Source organism: Schistocerca nitens, chromosome 1, assembly GCF_023898315.1.
Source record: "Schistocerca nitens isolate TAMUIC-IGC-003100 chromosome 1, iqSchNite1.1, whole genome shotgun sequence".
Taxonomy (NCBI): domain Eukaryota; kingdom Metazoa; phylum Arthropoda; class Insecta; order Orthoptera; family Acrididae; genus Schistocerca; species Schistocerca nitens.
In genome coordinates this window covers 738,108,200-738,135,477 of record NC_064614.1, presented here as the reverse complement: position 1 = coordinate 738,135,477, position 27,278 = coordinate 738,108,200, and the positions used below count along the sequence as shown (strand labels likewise).

General features: G+C 40.1%; 1 protein-coding gene across 3 annotated transcripts in view; it reads right to left on the bottom strand.

The window, feature by feature from the left end:
* The window catches only part of LOC126260221 (protein pellino-like), a 141,835-nt gene that overhangs the window by 28,063 nt on the left and 86,494 nt on the right, over positions 1–27,278 (bottom strand). For all 3 annotated transcript variants that reach the window (XM_049957541.1, XM_049957526.1, XM_049957532.1), the window contains one exon: positions 19,251–19,472. In XM_049957541.1, the coding sequence (XP_049813498.1) occupies positions 19,251–19,472 (222 nt within the window). The remainder of the gene's footprint in view (positions 1–19,250; positions 19,473–27,278) is intronic.

The window sequence follows — 27,278 nt, the reverse complement described above, 5'->3', positions numbered from 1 at the left end:
ACTGTCAGAAAGGTGGAAATAAAATAAAATCTGAAACTAATGACATATTTTAGCCTTCCCTAATTATGTGAATGTATTTTAATTCACTTTATAGCTCCCGGCCACAGATATCTGTTTTGTTTTCATTTCACGTGAGAGTAAACAAAGGGAAACGGCACAATCACTAAATGTAAACACAAGTTACATGGGGACTACCCACTGTAACTCAGACTGGACTGCACATTAGCCCCGTATCTACGATCACACATCTTTCTGTAAAGTCTGAAACATAAAACATATGTGTTTGAGGAAATGTAAGACGTATTATTTGGTCTCAAGGGTGCCAAAGTGCAGTGCCACACCTCTTTGTACAGCATTCTTCTATCGCATGTCACTGTATTTCGCTCTGTGGAATTAAAACGTGTATATTTTGTAATGGATGCCATCAAACTATATCCAGGACAGTGGAAACTGAAATGTGCTGTGGTGCCTCTCCTGCTCCCAGTCAGCCTGTTTGACATCCTACTTCCTTAAAAGAAAACTCACAATTAATACTGTTTGGGATTATTTGTAATCGGGAGAACAAGAACTCTTCAGAAAATTTGCACTCTTTATTGCCTATTAGCCAATAACTTGCTGTTTTGTGCGACATAGAATTAAATATACGATACGATACATGAAACCAATAAAGACAAGAGAAAGTTCGTCAAACGTTTTGCTACATGAAAAATCAAAATGTCACTATCTAATACTGAAAAAGATGTTAATACAAATAATAACCAAGACGGGTATGGTTTCTCGATCTGATTACGTCTCTTTTGTCGCTGTCTGGTACGTAAAGCAAAATAGGCCTTTCTAATATTGCAGCAGTTTTGTAACACACACCAAATAAATGACTGTTTTGGCACAAATGGTCATTTTTATAACACGACAGAATATAATTCACGAAGTACCTATAACAAATGCCTATTAGGCCTACTACAAGCAAAAAGCTTTATGTTAGGAAATAGTTTCAAATTTCATTCATATGCAGCAGTTTATCAAGCATGATATCAGTATGACGAAATTTTTATATAAATTTGGAATCTCCTTATGCTTTCATAATTTGTGTAATGTCCCCGTTTCTTCTTTCTCGTTCTAACAAACGATCTTGTCATCACCAATTCTGTAGCTATTCCTGCCATTGTCAAAATTTGTTCGTCGATTAACTTCACTAACCCTGCCAGACTCACAGGTTTAGTTATCCCACGATTACTCCCCGGTTAGGCATTGTTGCATGTTCGTACAACACATTTTCCGCATTACTTCCAGAATAGAACTTAAGCGGCTGCTAGCTGGGGACTGTACAACTGGTCCTTGCCAGTGTAGCGATCTGGCCAAAAATTCTGTCAAAATTTCATTTTCTTGGATACACCGAGAAGATAATACGTAATCTTTCTCACCTGTTATCCCTGTTAGTTGTTTATTTCCATTCTAGTAGTCTGAATCTATGGATTTCGCTAGTAATTATAACAACACTGATCATTTGCACACCGAACGAACCACATAATCAGACAACGATTGGAATTCATCCGTACGGCTTTACTGTGCTCAGCTCGTATAGCTCCACCCCCCTTTTGTCTGTGAAAAGTTTACTTCTAAAAGTGACAAGGACAGAGACATCGAGTACACTATGCATGCATCCGAAAATCAACTAATGATTCATTCAGAAATCAATTTAAAATGTGTTCAAAAATATTCAAAAACCAACAGGCATGCGTTACAAAATCATATGAATAATCGATAGACGAACGTGCACTGGATGCTGAGCACTTTGTGAAACAAGTTTTTTTCCCTTATGAATATGAATTTGGTGCCCCTTTTCCTGGTAGCATCCAGTTGCTTGCACAGCCAACAGCCACAGTCCTGTAGCCAGAAGCAGGAGAATACACTACTCAAATGTGACTCAATTGCGCATGAGCCCCCTTGTAACTGCTAAAACGAATCTAATGTAAACAATTGTGACTTCACGCTCATCGGAGGCAATTTGTTGTTATGAAGCATAGCATAGTCTTCCTAAAGCCTTTGACACATTTTGCTGTTGGCAGACACTTGCATTAGCACTGTGCGTAGTCGTTATATATAGCGGATTTCCTTTGCAATTTAAGTTATTTTCATTTTTTTTCTGTCGTTTATGTTTCATTGTTGAAGTACTGTTCTGCAGTAGCGGGATACAGTAATATCCTTTGTTAGAGTATCGGTTCTTACCAGTCAAAATTACAAAAATTTAACAGGGAACTAAAACAATGAAAAATTCCCAGAATTCTAAAAAATTCCCGGGTTTTTTCTGGTTTTCTCCCGGATGAAAAAAATTCACAGGTTTTTCCCAGACCTCCCGGGTCGTATGCACTCTGTTATACTACCAGCTGTTCATAAAGGACTTTTGCATCAAGGCACGCCCCTTACAAGAACTACTGCAGGGAGATGCCAAATTTTCCAGAAATGAGATGCAAGAAAGCTCTCGCCTTATCTTTTAGGAAGCACTAACTTCTTCCCCATGCCTAGAACTGTGTAAGAAGAACGCCAAAACTAAAATTCACACTGACCCTACAGTTATGGGCAGGGACAGGGAAAAATCACTTCATTTTATGGGAAAATTAGGTGCTGTTATACAGCCAAACCTGGTGTTGTTTTGCTATGTTTAGTGTAATTTTTGTGGCAAATTCATTGTAAACCATAGAGGCTTTGAAGACTGAGGAACCAATCAAAGAAAGATTCCAATTAATAATTTGAATATTGTGTAAGAGGCACTCTCACTGGGGGAGGGGAGGGGAGGGGGGGGGGGAAATGGTTGTTCATCACCCCAGTTGATCTGCAGCCAGTGATCCTGAAATATTTTCATGATGCTCCAACATGTGGTCACCTTGGATTCACGAAGACTCTAAACAACAATCAAATGCAGGCTATCACTGGCCTTCTCTCAACTGATCCTTTAGGCACTAGGTTAACCACTGCAACAAACACCAGCTAAAGGAGCACATCCATAGTTAACTCCTAGGCATCTGGTACCAATTTCACCTGCAGCAGCATCATTCCACCAAAACTGGGAACTCTCATGGGGTGGTTCCCTAAGTTGGTAAATGAGAATCAATGGACAATATCTGCACCGACTGCTTCAAATGCTAGGGTGACAGCAAAGCTTTGCCAACTGTCAAAGCTCCAGAAATTGCAAGATTCCTTGCAGAAGACATTACTTTGAAGCAAACAGTGCCCCATATGATGATCACTAATCGTCGGCAAGTTTTCCAGTCATAATTAGGGTCAGAGGTAATTTCACTTTGCAACGTAACCCACATACAAAAGGTGTCACAGAATGCTTTAATAAGACATTGGCATACACACTGTCAATGTAGACTGATGTCACACAGTGAGTTTGGGATACAATACAACCCACTATGACATTGACATACAACACAGCAAAGGGAGAAACTACAGGCTTCACACCGTTGTTTCTGTTACACTGTCACCAGACCAACACAATGAATACGCTGTTCCTGTTTCAAGAGAACAGTACTCCAGAAGACTATGTGAAACAACTCATCACCATGACCAAACAAGAAAGACAGCTGGCTTGCTTACTCAATCTGGATGCCAAGGAGAACAACCAAGAGCACTATAATACCAAGAACAGGTCAGTGAAATGCAGCCTGGGATATTTGGTACAGATTTTTACACTTGTGCAGAAAGTAGGACTGTGCTACTACGGGACATACCATATTCTTCATTGCTTCATGCACATCACAGGACTTCAGGCAAGTGAAGAGGGGGGGGGGGGGGACTGAAATAGCGGGTTTTTACATCAAATGTATTAGGTTAGACAATAATAAATAAAAATCAGGAGAAATGAAGGTATGATCAGGAGGCAGGAGGAAACTGGAAAATCTGGAGTCTCCTGCCTAAAGTGGGAGACTTGGCACATACGTTAAAACCATTTTTTATCTTTTGTTTTGTGATTTTCTTTAGTAATTTAAAAAGCTTATTCAGGTCTACACGGATGGAGAAAAGCAATCTCGAATTAAAGTCCGAGAAATTAACCAACAGTCTGCAAATGTAGACATCACCAGGAACATTTTATGAATTCCACTGCATACCATCATCAATTGCATACCACATTATCCATACATCATATTTTCAAGATTCAGAACATTAATTGGCTTCCACATTACTGTGCGATTCTGCCACCGACAGAAAGACAGATTTTACAGGAACAACCCACATTGACAAAGTCACTTTTAAGGAAATTCCACTTAACGAATATATCTGTCGGTCAAGTAAAATTGTCGTTGATAATGTGTTACTGAAATCCAGTTTTAATAACCCACACTTTCAGAAAAAGTCCACTTAAAAGGAATAAATATTAAAACATTCCACAAGCTGAAAGCCAGCTATCACAAAATTTTCAACATATTTGACAGTTTGTGGCTATTTCTTTTATTTTTGAACGTGTTACATCATCTGCTGAAAGAGACTATCTCAGTAGTGCATGATCTATTCTTGCTGTCAATAAGCAAGTTGTAGTTTTCCATCAGTAATTTTGACCAAAGTGCCAATTTCTGCATGTAGTTCACGTGATCTGACATTACAGTGATCTGAAGTGTTGAATTCTACACTGTGAAGGTTTCTTGCTTAATTATGGCCAGCAAAAGAAGAGAGCTGAAGATTTAAAAGAAGCTGACAATTAGTCTTGATATCAAAGACAACTGGAGAGTTTAACTCTTTCACATAGAAGAGTAATACAATTTGGCATTCTCTTCTTAGCGCGGTGTATACTGAAAAATAAAGAGCCATTCCTGAATGCAAAATCTTGCAGCCTGTCTGCATTAAGAAAGAAAACATTCACATTCATGTTTTGTCATTTAAAGGGGGTCCACACATCATCAGTTTAACCGTGCAGTTGCCTCAAGGCAAAATCTGCACAGTTATCCGAACTGAAGGTGTGTAGATTAAATTCAGTTCTCCCCTCAGTTCTGTTGTTCCATGCAAAGGTCTGGCAGGAAAGAAAAGCAGCACAGGTAATTCTGTGGCTGCACCCGTGTTGCTTCTTCAGGGTGATTTCGCGGACGAAGAAAGAAAATTTCCCGATTTTTCCTAGATGGTCCGGTTAAAAATACAGTTTCTGCCCTAGGTGAAAAAACAGTTCTTTCGTGTTAAAGTGACAGTATACTTTCCCTCGGAACTGTTAAACTTATAGTTAAGGTTTTGTACACCATCTTACCATCTTAGAACTCTCCAGCACTTTGAAGAGGGGGGTGGATGGGGGGGGGGGGAGAAAGAAAGAAAGATATGTATACTGCATATTTTCGTATTACGATAGTATAAATTCCATTTCCACCAAAAACAGCACGTTTCTAAAGCACTGAAATCGAGATTGTGATGTGATTTGGTGAGGCTGTGTTCACAGTGGCACCAACAATGGTCGTCAGATGCTGTCGCCAAAGGTTGCTCGATAACATCAGCCAACAACTTTGTCACCCAGAATCCGATCTCATTTGTCAGTTTTTGGTGGGATCAAAGGCTTTAGGTTAGGTTAAAATCTATTTTATGTATGAAGTAGGATATATTTTAACCTCCAAGGGTGGGATGGATACCACAATGCCTCTGCACTTGGACATGATTGCTGAAGTGCGGCTTTCACTATTAAACAATGCATGTAAATATGCTTTACCTGCCTCAAAAATAACGTGGCGAGTTCTGCACACACTGTCCTAAGTTACTGGAATTAACAGACAAGTTTCATGAGTATACGAGATGAATGGAAAAACACTATGCCAAAAAAGGTAAAAATTCTTTAACTCTGTGATGCCAGAGTGCTGCAGAGTGAAAATCTCATTCTGGAAACATCCCCCAGGCTGTGGCTAAGCCATGTCTCCGCTATATCCTTTCTTTCAGGAGTGCTAGTTCTGCAAGGTTCGCAGGAGAGCTTCTGTAAAGTTTGGAAGGTAGGAGACGAGATACTGGCAGAAGTAAAGCTGTGAGTACCGGGCGGGAGTCGTGCTTCGGTAGCTCAGATGGTAGAGCACTTACCCGCGAAAGGCAAAGGTCCCGAGTTCGAGTCTCGGTCGGGCACACAGTTTTAATCTGCCATGAAGTTTCATATCAGCGCACACTCCGCTGCAGAGTGAAAATCTCATTCTGGACGTAATGGTTAATTTACATGGTGAACGTGAATGTTTCTATCGTATGATACATAGGTAAAATGTGTACACGTAAGGAAATATTATCTAGTTAATGAATGATAGATTTATCGTTTCACAGCAGCTTACTTTATTCCGAAAATGGTGAAAATTAATGCAGTATTGGCAGCATATTCAGACAGAACACTTCGCAGCTCTCTAAACACTTGGCCAGTGGATTTGAGAAAGGAAGTAACAATATTCGTAGAGGCAGTATTATTTCAAATTGACTGTTGCTTTTAGGAAAGAAAATCAGCAATATGACACTGTCTTAGTGTACTCACACAACTCGGTATAGAATGTATATAAAATTTTGTAGTACAGGTATTTGAGGTACAAGAGTGAAAATCTTAGATTTTAAATTAGTATTTAGAGCATCATAAACAACACCCAACATATTACACAAAAACTTTGAAACTGTACTTTTCTGAACGCAGTGTAAGCCTAATTATTAATCAACAGAAGTCAAATATCAAAGTATCACTTCTAGTTTTACTTGAACCAGATCTGCATCTTTAATGTGAGAATCAGGTTTTTTAATAGACCTCAAATCACACCTCTACAAGTACAGGCCTACTCGAATCTGTTTTGCTGAATGTATTTAACATTGTACAGTGCTGTGACTTACCAAACGAGAAAGCGCTGGTAGATAAACACAATAAAAAACCACACAAACACACACACAAATTTCAAGCTTTTGCAACCCACGGTTGCTTCATCAGGAAAGAGGGAAGGAGAGGGAAAGACGAAAGGATGTGGGTTTTAAGGAAGAGGGTAAGGAGTCATTCCAATCCCGGGAGCAGAAAGACTTACCTGAGGGGGAAAAAGCGACAGGTATACATTCGCGCCCCCCCCCCCCCACACACACGTGTGTGTGTGTGTGTGTGTGTGTGTGTGTGTGTCAGTTAACTTTCAATGACTGTCATTCAGTATGCGTGTGAAAGACGAACATGAAGTTTAGTGTAAGATATTCTGAACACCTAAAACACTCAAAAGTTGAAACAAATACATACACCACATTTGCAAACCACTTGATCTAACAGAATCAGTGCCCTACTGCCATAAAAACAATGCCCATATGCAGTAGTTATAATTTGTAGATAGCTGACGTCCACTTACCACAACCCAAAAAGATCCACTACAGTAACTTTGATTAAAAGATAATCCATCCATGTCACTTGAACAAATTATTTTTCCTGATTATAATCCACGCTTAAAAATTCAGATAAAGGTTTTGCCCATTTGTGCTTGCCAATAAAACAGCAATTCCAGTCCATAGATTCAGAACTGTATCCCAGTTATGATATGCTTTACACTCAAGATGCCACAAATTCTACCTCTGACTAGACTTATTTGTTTCTCACAGTTAATGTTTCATGTTGTTTCAGCCATTATGACAAAAAAAAAAAAAATTAATTTCACCAGTTGTCGTCCCGTCCAAAATATGTACATTTGGATGATCAGGTGGCTACATTGCAGGAGCACATGTAGTGGCGTACTGATTTGAAACGATTAGTAATCCTCGGCCAATGTTGATCATCAGCGGAATCTACCGACATTGATGCCACTGTGACCGCAGCCTAACCCAAGCGATCATAGCTCTTGTCGCGTTATCTTGCCATCCTTTGACAGCGGATATTCAGAGCATAGGGCACATGATGTACTCCACCAACAGCAAAATCACTGTTAAGTAGTGTGACCACACAAATAGGAAAAATTAATAGTTTAAATTAATAAACATGGTGTAGCTACAAGGGAAGCTAAGCTTTCTCATATAATATTGGTTTTTTGTGTGTGTTACACTTAAAGATACATTATGCAAATGTTCCAATAAAATTTTAATAATGACACAAATTTCTGGTTTCCTGCGCTCAAAACTCTTCGAAGTGGCTGGTCCTCAGAGTGTCAAGTTTTAAACGAGAGTCAAATGCTCTGACTTAAGAAATTCATCATACATTCTCACACTTAACATAATTCATCTTGCGTAAAAGAAAATTTACTTCAAAAGTAACGTTTTTCGAACTACCATTTGACAAGGGCTACTGCGCGTGCGCAGCTACCACAACATAGGAAGCCCCTACGTATAAAGCATTACGAGATCTTACATCACGCCACAGAAGAAACAGGGCATCAGAGAATACTCTAGGAGCACCAGAATTTTGTAAACCATACTAAAATACAAAATTTGACTTAAAGTGGACATTCGTATGTCCACATTCACAATGGAGTAGACCTGAACCTCATATTATGCTTTTCATTGTGGTTTTCGGGATGTAAATTTTCTTGGTGAAAACATGCACTTGAAATTCAGTGAATAGTTGAAACTAGCCAATAGTGTGGAATGAAACACTTGGTTTCAAATAAATAGACTGCCTCAGCGGAAAAAAGTAATAAAAGCACCATTTCTTTAGCAAGCCAACAAAAATAACTTCATTGTTCTGCAAGGGGATTAATGCTCGACTGCCAAAAACATGGAAATAAGAAAATTGAAACTAGTAACATATTTTAGCCATCCGTAATTATGCGAAAGTATCTTAATTCACTTGATAGCTCCAGGCCACAGAAATCAGTTTTATTTTCATTTCATGCAAGAAATGTAAATGGAAACAAGGGTCACAGTGGAGACTAACCCCGCCCCTCCCCACTACAACTCTGACTGCTTTGTGCACGTCGAATCTAGCAGCTTGAGCGCATCAGAAAAATCTTTCCGGGTAGCATCTGGCTGCTTGTTGCTACTGCTGATACAGCTAATATTCTCACTTCAAGTAGTCAGAAGCGAGAGCAGGTACTGTTCACGCACAACTCAAATGCGCATGCACATGAGTCCACTGGCAACTGTTCAAATGAACCTACTGCAAACATTGTGACATCATGCTCATCAGAAACGGTTTGTTGTTATGAAGTATTGCATAGTCTTCGTCCTAAAGCCTTTTGCTGTTGACAAACACTTGTGTGCACTGCGTTTTGTTGTTGTAAATGATGCTTTTCCTTTGCAATTTATGTTCTATTTGTTTCCCTCTCATTTATGTTTTATTGCTGCAGTATTATTCTCCATTAGTGGGATACAGTAAAAATTCTTTGTTAGATTATCAGTTTTTACCAGCGAGCATTACAAAATTTTAACTGAAAACAAAAACAATGAAAAATTCCCATAATTCTAAAAATTCCTGGGGTTTTTCCCAGTTTTCTCCTGGATGAAAAAATTCCAAGGTTTTTCCTGGATTTCTCGATTGTCCTGATGCGCATACACCCTGTTCTTTGATTCTTTCCTAGAAGCAGATCAAAGATTGTTTACTTCCTTCACTATATTATCTTGAGTAACTTCAGGCCCAGGAAGTTTCAGTGTTTGTAATAAAATATTGCACATAACACCCCCCCCCCTTTTAACACACACACACACACACACACACACACACACACACACACACACACACACAAACTGGATTGTCAAACACACTCTACACACCGAAGTTAAGAGACGTCCCAGAAGCCATCAATCATATGAAAAAGCATGTTTTTACATGTAGGTGATGACAGCAATAGGTTGAGGTTCTGGGGGGACAAGACAATAAGACTGCGAAAACTGTACAATTACTGGAGCGAAATGCACAGTTTGTCATTGTTAAACACTAGTCTCCAGTGCAGATGGATGGCCAGCTCAAAATGTGCATTTACCTCAAGCAATCTTACACCTTATGATTCAAACATGACATCACACACAATAAGCTGCTCAGCTAGGCAAAAATATCAGTGAGAGCCCGAAAAATCGCCTTGAATCTAGGGATTTCTTCACATAAAATAACTGGCACAATTGCTTTGGAGCAAGGCCTTAATCTTTCCAAACCAAAACTAACATTACAAAATCACAGTGAGGCAGTAGGTGTGGAAAGTACTGAAAATTAGAAGAAGAATATTATAGCACTGCTGATATTGGATATGAGCCCAGGAACATTTTCAATGTAATGGAACTGGGGTCTTTATAATTATTTCCTCAAAAACATAGGCCTATCTTGTTTAGTGGGGAAAAATATCATGGAGGGGCAGGAGGTGAGAACAAAAACAAAGAAAGAATAGTTGTACTGCTATATGTTGCCACCATTAGTAGTAGAACACTTTGAATTCCAACATGTTACAAGTACATAAAAACACTACCATGCACCTAAGATTTTATTAGCAATGTGTGTATGACTGCTGAAATTTCTTACCAGCTCAGATGCTAAGATGGATGCAACAGGAAGAAAGATCATTCTTATTAACCCTTTATTTGGTGATGCTGCTCTCAAGCAACAAATTCTTTCTTATTTTGTGGATGGCTTTCACAAATATGAGTCACTTCTTGTCACAGTTGCTGTCTATTAACACTCTCTGAACATGATTCAACACATTGTTGTTCACACTGTTGGCAGAGAGGCGCATACTAGTTGCAAAAATGAAGACTAATCCAGTGAGTTGTTATGGAAAAAGGATGTAAAGCCACTGTCATTCCTCCTCTTGAAACTTCTGCTCTCCTAGTGCAACAGTTCCAGTTCAGAACTAGATACTGTAGTGAACAATATTAATGAGGATCTGGATTACCAGCCTCAGATTTCACAAAATTATCAGTTGATAATTGTAGCAGAAACTGATTCTGAAGACGATGAAGTAACAACAGATGAAGAAATACCACATATTAGCCTGTGACGTAAGCGACACATGAGGAACCTCAACCAAGAACAGAGCTCCCTGTCCCAAGCATCCTCCCATCATCACCAACTCCAGTCCGGCCACAAACATCACCTATCCCATGAAGGTAGGCCTATCTGTGAAATGAATCATTTGATCCACAAACTAAGCAGCAATCACTGAACTGCGTTTTATGTGGGCATGACAAGCAACAAGCTGTCTATCCGCATGAATGGTCACTGATGAACTGTCGCCAAGAAACAAGTGGACCACCCTGTTGTTGAGTAAGCTGCCCACCAACATGACAGCCTTCATTTCAAAGACTGCTTCACAGCTTGTGCGGACACCAGCTTCCCTGCAATATATAGCCTATGTTCCTGTAACCCTCCTGGCCTCACCCTTCGTTAGTCATTGTCCTCACCCATCCATCCTCTTCCCTGTTCTCTTTCCAGTACTACCCAGCCCTCATTCCACCACTGCAAGCAGTCTTTTTACTTCCCTCCTTTTACACTACCGCTCCCCCCCCCCCCCCAATCAATCTCTCCCCATCCCTCCGTCTAACCTCCTAACTGCACTTAGCTGCCCTACCCTCACCCCACCTCATCCCTGCGCACTCCCCAGCAGCACTCTTCACTGTCCCCTGCCCCACCCCACCATCCCTCCCCCTCCCCACTCCAGCCTCCTCCTTATCCGCAACCAATCACCAATCCCATCATGCACTGGTGCACAGAGATTGCAGTCGGGCGCGCACACGCATTTGTGTGTGTGTGTGTGTGTGTGTGTGTGTGTGTGTGTGTGGGCGCGCGCACGGTTTTTTGATGAAGGCCATACTGGCCAAAAGCTAATCTGTGACAGTCTTTTTGTTGTGACTATATGCAGCTCAGCATCTCCACTGCAAGGAGAGTGGCAACTTTCCTTTTCATAATACTGTTACATTTCATCCCAGATTTTTCTATTGTTTGACTTATTCCATTATGTCAGTGATACACCTAAAAGGTTACATCTTTTTGTTCACTTAAAGGACAGATGGATCTACAAATTTTAAACCACTGTCTTACAAGGTGTGCCGTTAGGTACTACATAAAGTCATCAGTTTTGTCTAGCTATACAAAACTTCAAGAATTTTTTCTAAATGTTTTTATGAATGTTCAGATATCAAATTTTGTAAAACTGTTTGGTCACATTGATATGGTAAACATAGCATTACACAGGCAGTCCCTACATTTTGGAGGCGGCCAATATGATTAATTGCACTCTTATAACATTAATTAAATTTATGAGAAACAATTTTGAATCGTTCTTGGCTGAAAAAACTTTAAAATATAAAGACATGAATGCTGATTCCCCAAAATTTCCCTGTAAAAGAAAAATCTGTAAGAAATATAACTTCAACAATTCATTTGTTGATACATTCTCTAAGTGGATGATTAATACAGTAGATTTTATCATGAAAGAACTGATTTGTCCATCAACTTCTTGGAATCTTGCTTCAGCACTCAATCATTCATGTCTGTAAACCAAAATGAACAATTTATTGATGGTGGTAATGAATGCTGCAGTTGTTGTTGTTGTCACTCTGAAGATTGGTTTTATGCAGCTCTCCATGTTACTCCACCGTTCGCAAGCCTCTTCTTCTCCAAGTAACTATTGCAACATACATGTTTCTGAATCTGCTTACTGTATTCATCTCTTGACCTCCCTCTACGAGTTTTAACCCCCACCCCACACACACCCACACACACACACACACACACACACTTTCCTCCTCCAATACTAAACAGCTGATCCTATGATGTCTCAGAGTGTGTCCTACCAATTGATCCCTTCTTAGTCAAGTTGTGCCACAAACTTCTTGTCTCCCCAATTCTATCCAGTACCTCCTCATTAGTTACGTAATCTATCCATCTAATCTTCAACATTCTTCTGCAGTACCACATTTTTAAAGCTTCTATTCTCTTTTTGTTTCACTTCCATACATGCCTAAATTCCACACAAATATTTTCAGAAAAGACTTCCTAACACTTAAATCAAGGTTTGATGTTAACAAATTTCTCTTCTTTAGAAATGCTTTTCTTACCATACCAATCAACATTTTACATCCCCTCTATACTGGCCATCATCAGTTAATTTGCTGCCCAAATAACAATACTCATCTACTACTGTAAGTGCCTTGTTTACTGATCTGATTACCTCACCATCACCCGAATGAATTTGACTACATTCAATTATCCTCGTTTTGGTTTTGTTGATGTACATGTTAAATCTACTTTGCAAGACAATTTCTATTCAATTCAAGTGCTCTTTGAATTTCTTTGCCATCTTTGACAGAATTACAATGTCATCACCAAACATCAAAGTTTTTATTTCTATCCCCTGTACTTTAATTCCGACTTCACATTTTTGTTTGGTTTCCTTTACTGCTTGTTTAGTGTGCAGATTGAAAACATTGGGGATTGGCTACATCCCTGTCCCACTCCCTCCTCAACCACTGCTTCCCATTCAAGCCCCTCGACACACTATTATTGCCGTCTGTTTCCTGTAAAAGTTGTAAATAGTCTTTCGCTCCCTGTATTTTACCCCTACTATTTTCAGAATTTCAAAGAGAGTATTCCAGTCAACACTGTCAAAAGATTTCTGTTCTACAAATGCATTGAACATAGATTTGTCTTTCCCTAACCTGTCTTCCACGATAAGTCACAGGATTACTACTGCCTCACATGTTCCTACATTTCCCCAGAATCTAAACTGTTGTTCTCGAAAACCATCTTGTACCACCTTTCCGTTCTTCTGTGAAGAATTCGTATTAGTATTTTGTGACCATGAATTACTGAACTGATAGTTTGGTAATTTTCACACCTAACAGCAACTGCTTTATTTGGAATTGCAATTACTACATTCTTCTTTAAGTCTGAGTGTATTTCGCCTGCCACAAACAAACATCTTGCACAATAGACAGAAGAGTTTATTCATGGCCGACTCTCCCAATGCTATCAGTAGGTCCCACAAAATATTGTCTACTCCCAGCACCTTGTTCGACTTAGGTCTTTCAGAGTTCTGTCAAATTTTTCTCGCATTATCGTGTCTCCTGTCTCATCTTCATCTATATCCACTCAATTTCCATAATATTTTCTTCAAGTTTATCTCCCTTTCACACACCCTCTATGTACTCCGTCCACCTTTCAGGTTTACCTTCTTTGCTTGGGACTGGTTTTCCATCTGATCTCTTTATATTCATTCAGCTGCTCCTCTTTCCCCAAAGTCCTCTAATTTTCCTATCTGTGATTTGTATCTTTCCCCTATTGAAATATGCTTCTAAACCCTTACATTTGTCCTCTTGACATTCTTGCTCAGCCATTTTGCACATCTTATCAATCTCATTTTTTAAACAGTTGCATTCCTTTTGCCTGCTTCATTTGCTGCATTTTCATATTTTCTCCTTTCATCAAATAATATCTCTTGTGTTGTCCAATGATTTCTTCTAGGCCTTGGGATTTTACCTATTTGATCATCTGCTGCCTTCACTATTTCATCTCTTAAAGCTACCCATTCATATTCTACTGTATTCATTCCCCGTGCTCTAGTCAACTGAAGTGTAATGCTCCTTCGGAAGCTCTTAGCAATCTCTAGTTCTTTCAATTTATCCAGGTCCCATCTCCTTAATTTCCTACATTTTTCAGTTTCTTCAGTTTTAATCTACAGTTCAAGACCAATAAATTGTGCAAATGTTAGTGATGATTAAATTACGCTTTGTGCACAATTCTACCAGGTGGCTACAATATCAATATCAATAGTGAAATGTGTTATTTTGTAGTCTTCCCTAACAAAACACTTCAAGGCAGGTTTTGCCATTTTTTAAGTGCTCCCCACGCTCCACGGTGTGTGTATGTGTGTGTGTTTACACACTCACCAAATAAATGGATAGAGGAGGCGATGGAAGGCATGAGAGCGGAGGCGACGTGAGCGAGGCCGTGAGAGCGGAGGCGAGGCCGTGAGAGCGGAGGCGAGGCCGTGAGAGCGGAGGCGAGGCCGTGAGAGCGGAGGCGAGGCCGTGAGAGCGGAGGCGAGGCCGTGAGAGCGGAGGCGAGGCCGTGAGAGCGGAGGCGAGGCCGTGAGAGCGGAGGCGAGGCCGTGAGAGCGGAGGCGAGGCCGTGAGAGCGGAGGCGAGGCCTTGAGAGCGGAGGCGAGGCCGTGAGAGCGGAGGCGAGGCCTTGAGAGCGGAGGCGAGGCCTTGAGAGCGGAGGCGAGGCCTTGAGAGCGGAGGCGAGGCCTTGAGAGCGGAGGCGAGGCCTTGAGAGCGGAGGTGAGGCCATGAACAGTAGATCAAGATGTAATGACGGCTAGAAACTGTTTAGCTTAAAAAGCCCTTCATTAGATTTATGTAAGCATATCACACAAAAAGATAGCACGTCCCACTCCAAGATGGCACACTAGTAGCGTGTAGCACTCTCTCTAGCCCTGATAAAAGGCCTCCATGTGGCACAGAAGATGGTACACAAATTTCTTCAGATATGACACATCCAATTGAGACCAGTCATTGGTGATTAGATCTCATGAAACTACCAAATGTTGAATGCTGCAGTTATCTATTGTTCTAAATTGTCCCAGATGTCTTCCACAGAGTTAAGATTGAGAGGTTTAGTAAGCCAGCAGGATGGTATAGAGTGCCTAACTGTTCATCAGAAAACGAATGTGCCTGTGCTGTCTTGTGAACACTGCTCTGTAATTTTTTTAAAAAATGAGCTTGTCCTCCACAGTGTTCTCAGGATAGGGATGTAGAAAAAAGTGTGTACTTTCACCACCAAGAACTTCCTGGTTCATGTACACTGTAATCTGAATGGGTGGGCTAAAGACATCACAGAACCACTTTTGGCCTGAAACACCTCATTTGGCCACCGTCTCATACTACAATTTCCAGCCAGCTGCTGTCCAGATTCTGTGTAGTTTGGCCCACTGACAATTTGCAGCTTTACACAGCCTTGCAAGATAACCAAATCCAAATGGCCACTGCATGCAGTGCCCTTTGCAATGTTCACTCAGTAACCAGTTAAGATGGACCTACAGTCTCTGTCAGCACTTATTGCTGTCTTGTTTGAAACAGACAGTAATTCACGAGGTGTGACACCTGCATGCAAAAATTTGGACCATAGCTCTGATAACAAGCAGTTACACCTTCTGAATACACCACTTCTAAAAGGGCAAGTACTCCGATTGTTTGTCACTCACTCTGCCATACTGCAGTCGCTTAATACTCAAGTGAGTGATTACGAGATTTGTATTCAGAATATATGTGAGCCAACGAGTTATAGTGTGGCACTTCACTTCAAGGAGCAGTATGGAATGACAATCAAATTTCCACAATACGGATGTTATCTACATATGGATACTTATTGTCACCTCTGTCTATAATTTCGAAGCAGCTGTGGATCAAGTGACATTTGTATCAGGCAAACACTAATTTAGCATAGCACCTCTTTCGGAAAAGTCAACAAACCATTTACAGATGTTCAAAATATCCACGGGTGTGCTGCCGGTCTATAGTGTCCAACGGGCACAATATTTCGGCGATCATACATGTCGCCATCATCAGGTGAACTCACAGACTGAGCTCCTGAGATGACGCAGCCGCAATCTGTTCCACCGTGGCGCGGACGGTGGAGGGAGCGCGCCGCGGGCGGAGGGTTTTTAAATCGGCTGCCGCCGCGACCGAACCCAGTTCCCTCTGAGCAGCCATACCGTACGGATCTCCGTGCCGGCACGTTCACAGGAGCTCAGTCCGTCAGTTCACCTGATGATGGCGACATGTATGATCACCGAAATATTGTGCCCGTTGGACACTATAGACCGGCAGCACACCCGTGGATATTTTGACTATCAAATACGCCGGGAGAAACTCAAGAATCACATTTACAGATGTGATGACAGGTGTTTTCTAAAATCTTAAGGGATGGCTGCAGAACCATTTAAATCATACACAAGTTTTCCAGGTACAGAAGCTTGCCACTGTATGAAGAGCACAGAGTAGAAGACACTGAAGTTTCTACACTAAAAATACCATCAAGTGTAACAAGATGCAGCTAGCTCCTAAATTTGTTTGGTTTTCCACAAATTCAAAAGTTTCGTCCACAGGTTTACCAACTTGACATGACTTCTGGAGCGCGTGGGGTTGACGTATTATGTACTCCTATTACTAACATCATTTTCATGTAGAATAACATGTTCTCAAACAAGATTTCAAAACATGTTGAGAGGATGTCACCCACAAGTATTAGGCATCTAGTTTTCACTCTTATGTACAACACTTTGCACTGTGTGTTAGACAGGAGCAGGCCAGTGGCAAAAAACTGGTACACGTGAATGCTTAAAAACTGTACACTCATATTGTCTTAACTGTATACCATCAGTATTATGCCAAAAATTTTCACTTAAGATCAACTGCCGAGGCTGATATCTTGGAAGCATGTTTTCTCCTCCTTAAAATATGAGGTCAAGTTGGTGATGTCCCCTTGTTAGTCTGGAACCTCTTATTTTTCTGCCTGGTTTAACTGCATGAAGACTTCTCAGAATATTCTCTATTTGGCGAATGATGATATATCTTCTTAAATTTATTAAATTCCTTTCTGGATGTCCCATAATCATTTTGCTAATGTCTCATTTTGAACATCTTAGAATCTTGTGGAAGGTATCGCAGTGTGACGTGCTTCGTAACAGTGTTCACGAAACAGAAAAGTCAAGTGTCAATTCTCTTGCCACTGGTAGTCACAATAAAGGCAAAGAAAACCTTGATAAGCCATTAATAATTACACAGTTTTTCTGATACCTTCAACTCATTTTCAACTACTATTGCAGGAATGGGTTATTTCCTGTTATTGAGTGTTGACACTGAACATTTCTGAAAGAATTATGTAAGTTGAATATAGTCCCGTAAGAAACACATTAGAACATGTAACTGCTGAGAACTATGCCTCCTTTAATCTAAATTCAATTCTCAGTGAACAAATTTTATATATAAACAGAACTAAACATTTCATTTATTGCAATAAACCTTGCTTTGCTTGAGGTAGCCAACCCATCACACATTTGTCTTATTTTTAAACTCTCAGTGCCTTTTTATGTACACAACTGCTTTCCTGACGGGCCTTCATCAACTTTGGGTCGTTTTGCAACAACTCTATCAATTAAGGATAAAGATTTTTAAATTCTCATTCACAGTAATTTGTTTCCAATCCAGTTCAATAATTTATTTTAGGGCATGAGAGCATCCCTGTAAATTTCCAGGAGCCCACATACAGTACAGTCACTTCCAATTATGGAGATTGTTTGGAAAACCTTTCAGGGGTAATGCTAGAAATTTTCATCCCACAGTACAAACAGAAATCTGAGGGAAAAAATCAAATAAGCCTCTAGCTTGGACTTCCCATATAGCACCCAACTAAAATCCCAAGCCACCTGGAGACAATTATCCAGATCAACAGCTGAAGTGAGACTGTAATAACTGAATCTTCTTCTTATATTACTTCTGTCTTGCTTCAAAAGGAAATAAGAGTAGATCCTATTTTACACATGCCTACGGTGGTAATACGCTCAATGATCTGCATATCACCTTCCAACTGCTCATCTATTCATTATGAGATGCACACTTCGCATTTGAACTGTCCTTGACTAACAACCGACCATACTTTCTCCTCAGTGAGAAAGACAGTGCTGCTCTAAGAATAAACACACATCACACTGATCCTAAAAGTTTAACAAATATATAGAATTTACTTTGAGTACGACAGAAATAACATCAAATGACATCTCGTTATATGATAAGAACCTGACCAAATTTATCTGTCAACCTAACGATTTAAAAATAAACACTCATAATGATGTTATTTTATCTGTTTTGGTTACATTGCAACACACAGAATGAATGGCAACACCATATGAATCACTGCTTTTTCTAACGAATGGTAACTTATTTCGATCTGACTAGCAGATCATCTTCACATCTAGTGGCGCAAGGTGCACTAGTGGCAGGAATGTAACAAATTCCATTACTGGCAAACTATGCCTAGTACCAAGATAATGTACTAGTCAGACCAAAAACGGTCATCAATTAAAATAAAAACAAAATTAAAATAAAAAAAATAGTGATCCAGAAGAGGTTTTCATTCGCAATACCAAAAGAAATCAAAGTTTTCTAAGATATGGACCCAATTACGATAAGTGAAAAAAAAAATATTGTGTGTATGTGTGTATGTTTGTGTGTATGTTTGTGTTTGTGTGTCTATCGACCTGCCAGCGCTTTTGTTTGGTAAGTCTCATCACTTTCTTTCTTTTTAGATATATTATTATAATAACATACACATACATACACACACACCTCTAATGCACAATAAATCTGCATTTACAAACCTCTAAACAAACTGGACAAGCTGCATAATTCCTCGTGGTATCAACACAGGTCTGCACATGTCCACATTTGAAATATACGTGAGGTAAGCATTTTTTCTGTGAGTCCATACTGCCTAACGAACTCAATATCGTGGAGGAATCTGAGTCTTTGTATTGCATGCACATCCCTGTGCATTTGAATATTGACTCCTCAGAGAGTGCCTGGCGGAGGTTGTCTTTTGTCTGAAACAAAAAATTTACCGCATCACGTTAAATCAAGCAAAACAATAATATAACATCAATCTATCACAAACTTCACCAATAGCGGATTTACTATTAACACCATTTTAACAGAGTTCTTATATTGTTTTGCTTTAACTTTATTAGTTAAAACAAAAAAGCAAAGAATTGTGAACTATACAATTTTTTTTGTGGTAAGTTCCTAGGGGACCAAACTGCTAAGGTCATAGGTTCCTAGGCTTCCACACTAATTAACCTATCTTAAGCTAAGGACAACACACATACACCCATGTCCAAGGGACGACTCTAACCTCTGACTCAGAGGCAGCCTTAGACCGCATGGCTAACCCGCGCGACTCTTCCAATTGTTTCTTTTAGAACTGATCCATGTTAGACTAACATTCCTGTAAAGGACATTAAAAGTTCTCTTACTGTCAGATCAACAACATTTCTTTAAACTTGCATATGTCCTTGTCACTGCTCAATACCTGAACTTTACTCCCATTATTTGTATTGCACCAAGAATTCGACAGTATGTTATTAGGATTTTCAATATTACTTTGGTGTGCCTTGTTTCAGAAGCATGCTACCATCTAGAGGTATATATTCACTATATTGTTTTGTATTGTATTGTATAGGCCCCTTTCTTTCTAGTGGGTTGTTCATTACATCACATAATGTAATGTAATGTTACCTTCACTGTGTTGTGAATTGTAAACTATTTACAGTTTTTGCAAAGTGCAGTTTATACCTGAAAAAATGAAAATACTGGAAAATCCAGGACAGAATGTAACAAATTATGAAAAGAAAAGCTGCTACTCACCATATAGTGGACATGCTGAATTGCAGAGAGGCACAACAAAAAGTCTGCCACACAAAGCTTTCGGCCAGTATGGCCTTCATCAAAAATAGATGACACACATACACTCACTCAAACGCAACTCACACACGTGACTGCAAGTGTCAGCCAGTGCACGATGGGGTGGCTACAATGAAAATGAAAATACTAAGTCACAATTATTGTAATGGCAAGTCCTTGGTGGAATATAAGTAATGGAAGCAGTGACAGTCCACCACATAGTTCACAAGCCTCTGACCCCCCCCCCCCCTCCACCAAAAAAACAAACACACACACACACAAAATTTACAATACAGTCCTGGCACTGCTTTGAGGTGATGAGAGGGGCTGTATCATGTGCAGTGACTGAAGAGAGCAAAGAGGCAGAAGACGCAAGGAAAGAGAAGAAAAGGTGGGAGGAAACAGTGACTGGCAGCTGAGAAGAGGAGGCAGCAAGTGCATTGAAAAAGAATGTGGCACCAATGAGCTTGCTCTGGAACAGGCAGAGGAGTTGGAGAGTGGGGCATAATAAGGACGACGGGATGTGAAAGTTCTATAGAACACAGGAAGCAAGAAAGACTGCTGAAAGAAGTGTGCGAGAGTAGGAGGTGTGAAATCAACCAGCACCTACTCATTACACAATATCATCCTGAACTATAACAACTTAAATCGTGTCCTTCACTAGTGCTTCGACCACCAATCAAAGTGCCCAGAAATAAACATCCTGACACAGCCCGTACTACTCTCCCCCAAGCATATTCCACCACCCACACAATTTACAAAATACCCTGGTCCATCTGCCACAATTACACTGAACGTCTTTCCACCGGTGCTATACTCCTGTGGTAAACTCAGACTGCAGAACTGTTCTGGGCATCCATCTCACATATGCTACTCCAGTTCCTACATGCTGTTGTTAATGGTGTTGTGGTGGTCTTCAGTCCAGAGACTGGTTTGATACAGCTCTCCATGTTACTCTATCCTGTGCAAACTTCCTCATCTTCAAGTAACCTACATCCTCCTCAATATGCTTAGTGTATTCATCCTGTGGCCTCCCCCTGATTTTTATCCTCCATACTTTCCTCCCCCTCCACCACTAGACTGGTGATCCCTTGATGCCACACAACATGTTCTACCACCCGAACCCTTCTTCTAGTCAAGTTGTGCCACAAATTCCTTTTCTCCACAATTCTATTGAGTACCTCCTCACTAGTTACATTATCTACCCATCTAATTTTCAGCATACTTAAGTAGCACCACATTCCAAAAGGTTTTATTCTCTTCTTGTCTAACCTATTTATAGTCCACGTTTCACTTCCATACATGGCTGCACTCCATACAAATACTGTCAGAAGCGACTTCCTGATACTTAAATCTATACTCGATGTTAACAAATTTCTCTTCTTGAGAAACACTTTCCTTGCCATTGCCAGTCTACATTTTATATCCTCTGTACTTCGGCCATCATCAGTTATTTTACTCCCCAAATAGCAAAACTCATCTACTACTTTAAGTGTCATTTCCTAATCTACTTCCCTCAGCATCACCTGATTTAATTTGCTTTTGTTGATGTTCATCTTATATACTCCTTTCAAGACATTGTCCATTCCATTCAACTGCTCTTCCAGGTCCTTTGCTGTCTCTTGACAGAATTACGTCATCAGCAAACCTCAAATTTTTTATTTCTTCTCCACGGATTTTAATTCCTACTATAAGTTTTTCTTTTGTTTCCTTACTGCTTGCAAAATATAAGGATTGAATAACATTGGGGATAGGCTACAACGCTGTCTCACTCCTTTCTCAACCACTGCTTCCCTTTCGTGCCCCTTGACTCTTAACTGCCATCCGGTTTCTGTACAAATTGTAAATAGTCTCTCGCTCCCTGTATTTGACCCTGCCACCTTCAGAATTTGAAAGACAGTATTCCAGTCAATATTGTCAAACATTTTCTCTAAGTCTGCATATGCTATAAATGTAGGTTTGCCTTTCCTTAATCCTTAAGTACTGCTTCGTGTGTTCCAACATTTCTACGGAATACAAACTGATCTTCCCCGAGGTTGGTTACTACCACTTTTCCATTCGTCTGTAAAGAATTTGTGTTGGTATTTTGCAGCCGTGACTTACTGAACTGATACTTCGGTAATTTTCACACCTGTCAACACCTGCTTTTCTTGGGATTGGAATTATTATATTCTTCTTGAGGTCTGAGGGTATTTCGCCTGTCTCATACATCTTGCTCACCAGATGGTAGAGTTTTGTCATGGCTGGCTCTAGAAAGGCTATAAGTAGCTTTAATGGAATGTTGTCTACTCCTGGCACCGTGTTTCGACTTAAGTCTTTCAGTTTGCTGTCAAACTCTTCTCGCAGTATCATATCTCCCATTTCATCTTCATCTACATCCTCTTCCCTTCCTATAACATTGCCCTCAAGTACATCGCCCTTGTATAGACCCTCTATATACTCCTTCCACCTTTCTGCTTTCCCTTCTTTGCTTAAAACTGGGTTTCCATCTGAGCTCTTGATATTCATACAAGTGGTTCTCTTTTCTCCAAAGGTCTCTATTTTCCTGTAGGCAGTATCTATCTTACCCCTAGTGAGATAAGCCTCCACATCCTTACATTTGTCCTCTCGCCATCCCTGCTTAGCCATTTTGCACTTCCTGTCGATCTCATTTTTGAGAGGTTTGTATTCCTTCTGGCCTGCTTCATTTACTGCATTTTTATATTTTCTCCTTTCATCAATTAAATTCAATATTTCTTCTGTTACCCAAGGATTTCTACTAGCCCTCATCTTTTTACCTACTTGATCCTCTGCTGCCTTCACCACTTCATCCCTCAAAGCTATCCATTCTTCTTCTACTGTATTTCTTTCCCCCATTCTTGTAAATTGTTCCTTTATGCTTTTCCTGAAACTCTCTTCAACCTCTGGTTCTTTCAGTTTATCCAGGTCCCATCTCCTCAAATTCCCACCTTCCTGCAGTTTCTTCAGTTTTAATCTACAGTTCATAACCAATAGATTGTGGTCGGAGTCCACATCTGCCCCTGGAAATGTCTTGCAATTTAAAACCTGGTTCCTAAATCTCTGTCTTACCATTATATAATTTACCTGAAACCTTCCAGTGTCTCCAGGCCTCTGCCACGTATACAACCTACTTTCATGATTCTTAAACAAAAAGTGTCAGCTATTATTAAGTTATTCTCTGTGCAAAATTCTACCAGGTGGCTTACCCTTTCATTTCTTTCCTGCAGTCCACATTCACCTATTTTTCCTTCTCTTCCTTTTCCTACAATTAAATTTCAGTCCCCCATCTTTATTAAATTGTCATTTCCTTTACCTTTATGAATAGTTTATTATCTCATCATACATTTCTTCAATCTCTTTATCATCTACAGAGCAAGCTGGCATATAAACTTTTACTACTGTGGTAGGTGTGGGCTTTGTGTATTTTGACTACAATAATGCATTCACTATGTTGTTCACAGTAGCTCACCCACGTTTCTATTTTCTTATTCATTATTAAACCCACTCCTGCATTACCCCTATTTCATGTTTTATTTATAACCCTGTATTCACCTGATTAGAAGTCCTGTCCCTCCTGCCATCAAGCTTTGCCAATTCCCATTATATGTAACTTCAACCTATCTATTTCTCTTTTTAAATTTTCTAACCTACCTGCACAATTAAGGGATGTAACATTACACGTTCTAATCTGCAGCATGCCAGTTTTGTTTCAGTCCCTGCCAGGAGAGCTGAATACCTCTGGAATACCTACCCCAAAAGGATGCCATAATCATTTAACCATACAGCAAGGCTGCAGGAAAAATTATGGCTGTAGTTTCTCCTTGCTTCCAGCTGTTCGCAGTACCAGCTCAGCAAGGCCGTTTTGGTTAATGTTACAAGGCCAGATTGGTCAATCATCCCGACTACTGCCCCTGCAACTACTGAGCAAAGTATTATGTGAGCATGACAACCAATGCATCGTATGAGGGGCATTTGAAAAGTTCGTGCAAAAATAAAAACTACTGAAGTGTTTGGAGTAAACCTTTATTATTTTTCGACATACTCTCCTTTTAGACTTTTACACTTCGTCCAACACTGTTCTAATTTGTTGATCCCTTCCGAATAATAGGAATTGTCCAAGTCTGCAAAATAGCTATTAGTTGCTGCAATCACCTCCTCAGTTGAATAAAATCTTTGTCCCGCCAGCCATTTCTTCAAATTGGGGAAGAAATAGTTGTCCGAGGGAGCGAAGTCTGGAGAATAGGGGGCATGTGAAACTATTTGGAATCATATTTCCATTAATTTTGCGACCGCAACTGCTGAGGTGTTTGCTGGTGCACTGCTGTGAGGGAAAAGCCTTTTCTGCGGTTCCAACGCCGGCGTTTTTCTTGCAGCTTGGTTTTCAAACGGTACAACAACGATGAATAATATTCACATGTAATAGTTTTACCCTTTCCCGATAGTCGATGAGGAATCAAAAATGGTTCAAATGGCTCTGAGCACTATGGGACTCAACATCTTAGGTCATAAGTCCCCTAGAACTTAGAACTACTTAAACCTAACTAACCTAAGGACATCACACACACCCATGCCCGAGGCAGGATTCAAACCTGCGACCGTAGCAGTCGCGCGGTTCCGGACTGCGCGCCTAGAACCGCGAGACCACCGCGGCCAGCGATGAGGAATCCCAAAAGACAATCAGCATAATCTTTCCAGCCGAAGGAATGGTCTTTGCCTTTCTTGGTGCAGATTCTCCCTTGGTAACCCATCGTTTAGACTGTTGTTTGGTCTCAAGAGTACAGTAATGTATCCATGTTTCATCCACAGTGATGAAACGGTGCTTATAGTCCTGCAGATTCTTCCTGTACAGCTGCAAACCATCCTTGCAACACTTCACATTATTCTGTTTTTGGTCAAGCGTGAGCAATCGCGGAACCCATCTTGGGGATAGCTTTCTAATGTCCAAATGTTAATGCAAAATATTATGTACCCGTTCATTCGAGATGCCCACAGCACTAGCAATCTCACACACCTGAACTCTTCCCTCATCCATGACCGTATCATGGATTTTATCAATGATTTCTGGAGTTTTAACCTCCACATGGCATCCAAAACATTCAGCATCACGTGTGCCCACATAGCCACTCCGAAAATTTTGAAATCCCTTATAACTGTTCTAATCGAAAGTGCAGAGTCATCATAATGTTTATCAAGCTTCTCTTTCGTCTCCTGAGGTGTTTTGCCTTTCATAAAGTAATGTTTAATCACCACACGAAATTCTTTTTTGTCCATTTTTTGACAATCAATCGACTTCCTTGATTCACACGAATGCCAAACACAAAGAAATAGACCAATATGGCTGAAATTTGGTGTGCGTTGTTTCCAAAGCTGCTACTAACTACACATGACCTCGATACGTACTTGTGGTGCCATTTCTTGGACTTTTTCAAACGCCCCTCGTATGCCCGAATGAATGGCCACTACCTACTGACAAGAAACACAGCTGAACACAACAAGCTTGACTTTAATAGTCTTCAAAACCCATACCATATGGATACTGCAGCTTCTCTGAACTAAGTAGATGAGAAATATCCTTTCGAAACAACTTCTGACTGACAGTCCTCCCAGCCTCTAACTCCACTAGCCATGCATATCCAATCCTGCCACCATTGCCCTCCAATTTCTTTACCTGACACCCACACCTTCATTCCAGTCTGTTCTACTATCAGTTATCCCCCCAAACCTTCCTCGCACTCAACTGGTGGGATAGCGCTAACTGCATAAACATCAGAATAGACTCACATTTCAGGCGTTGCCCATTACAAACTTTATTTCATGGTAACCTGTATGTCTAGGCTCTCAGCAACATGTTTCTTGTACTGAATTGTTCTGATATCAGCCAGCAAGCAAGGTAACCATTTGTTAAACCCACTGGTTTGTTTTCACATTCATTTTGAAGGCAGTGTTTGTAACCAAAACAACAAAGACAGCAAGTTTATGTGATAATCTTAAGACAATATTGGAGGTATTGGATGGAAGTGCGAAGGATATGAGTGGTTTTAACAATGTCAACAGTAATTATAGGTCATGAAACAGAGACAGTGAAGGTGAAAATACAGAAATTGATAGTGGTGAACAAGTAAGAGTCTATAAGTAGTAGTGTCACTGATGACCAATAAGCTTCTGATTGATGGTGAAAATAGAGATATCAACTACATTTTGCAAAAACCAATTTCACTGTTGTAAATGAATTCAAAACCCCTCTTCAGCATCTCATGAGGTACTGGATATATTTGTTATTTTTTATACATGAACTGATAACTGAGATAAAAAATTACACAAGTACTCAAAGGATAGGGGGGGGGGAATGAACCACTGAAGCAGAGATCAGCCTGAAATGATTGGAAACACATTACGTTCAATGAAATAAAAGCATTCTTAGGCAGAATTCTAAATATGGACATGAACCCCCAGCCAGATATTCAGAATAACTTCAGTGAAGAATGGACATGAAAGTGTTCATTTCATAAAGATGTTTTATTTTTCTCCAAATTTTTCTGGACGTTCTATGCTTGGCCAATTTCAAATGACCTCCAGCTGATAATGTCACAAGTGGGCCACAGTGAAAAGCATAGTGTAGAACACTGACAAGTTCAGAGAACTTTACATTTCAGGAACGCAACATAATCAATGATGAGAGCACTACTGGGTTCAAGAGGCCTGTCATTTTCAGGTGTTACGATCCAAACAAGCCAGACAGAGATAGGACTGGCTTCTAAAAGCTCTGGTTGGAAATGGACAGAACGAAAATGGAAGAAATAAGGGAAGATCATCTATGTTTGATGAAGAGGAGAGACTATCAAAGCAGCCACACTTCAGTTACTCCATTGAAAAGATGTGCTGTTTGCACCAAGAGGAAGGTAAAAGTTGGCAGAAGGGAAACTGTTTACTACTGTAACACATTCCAGAAA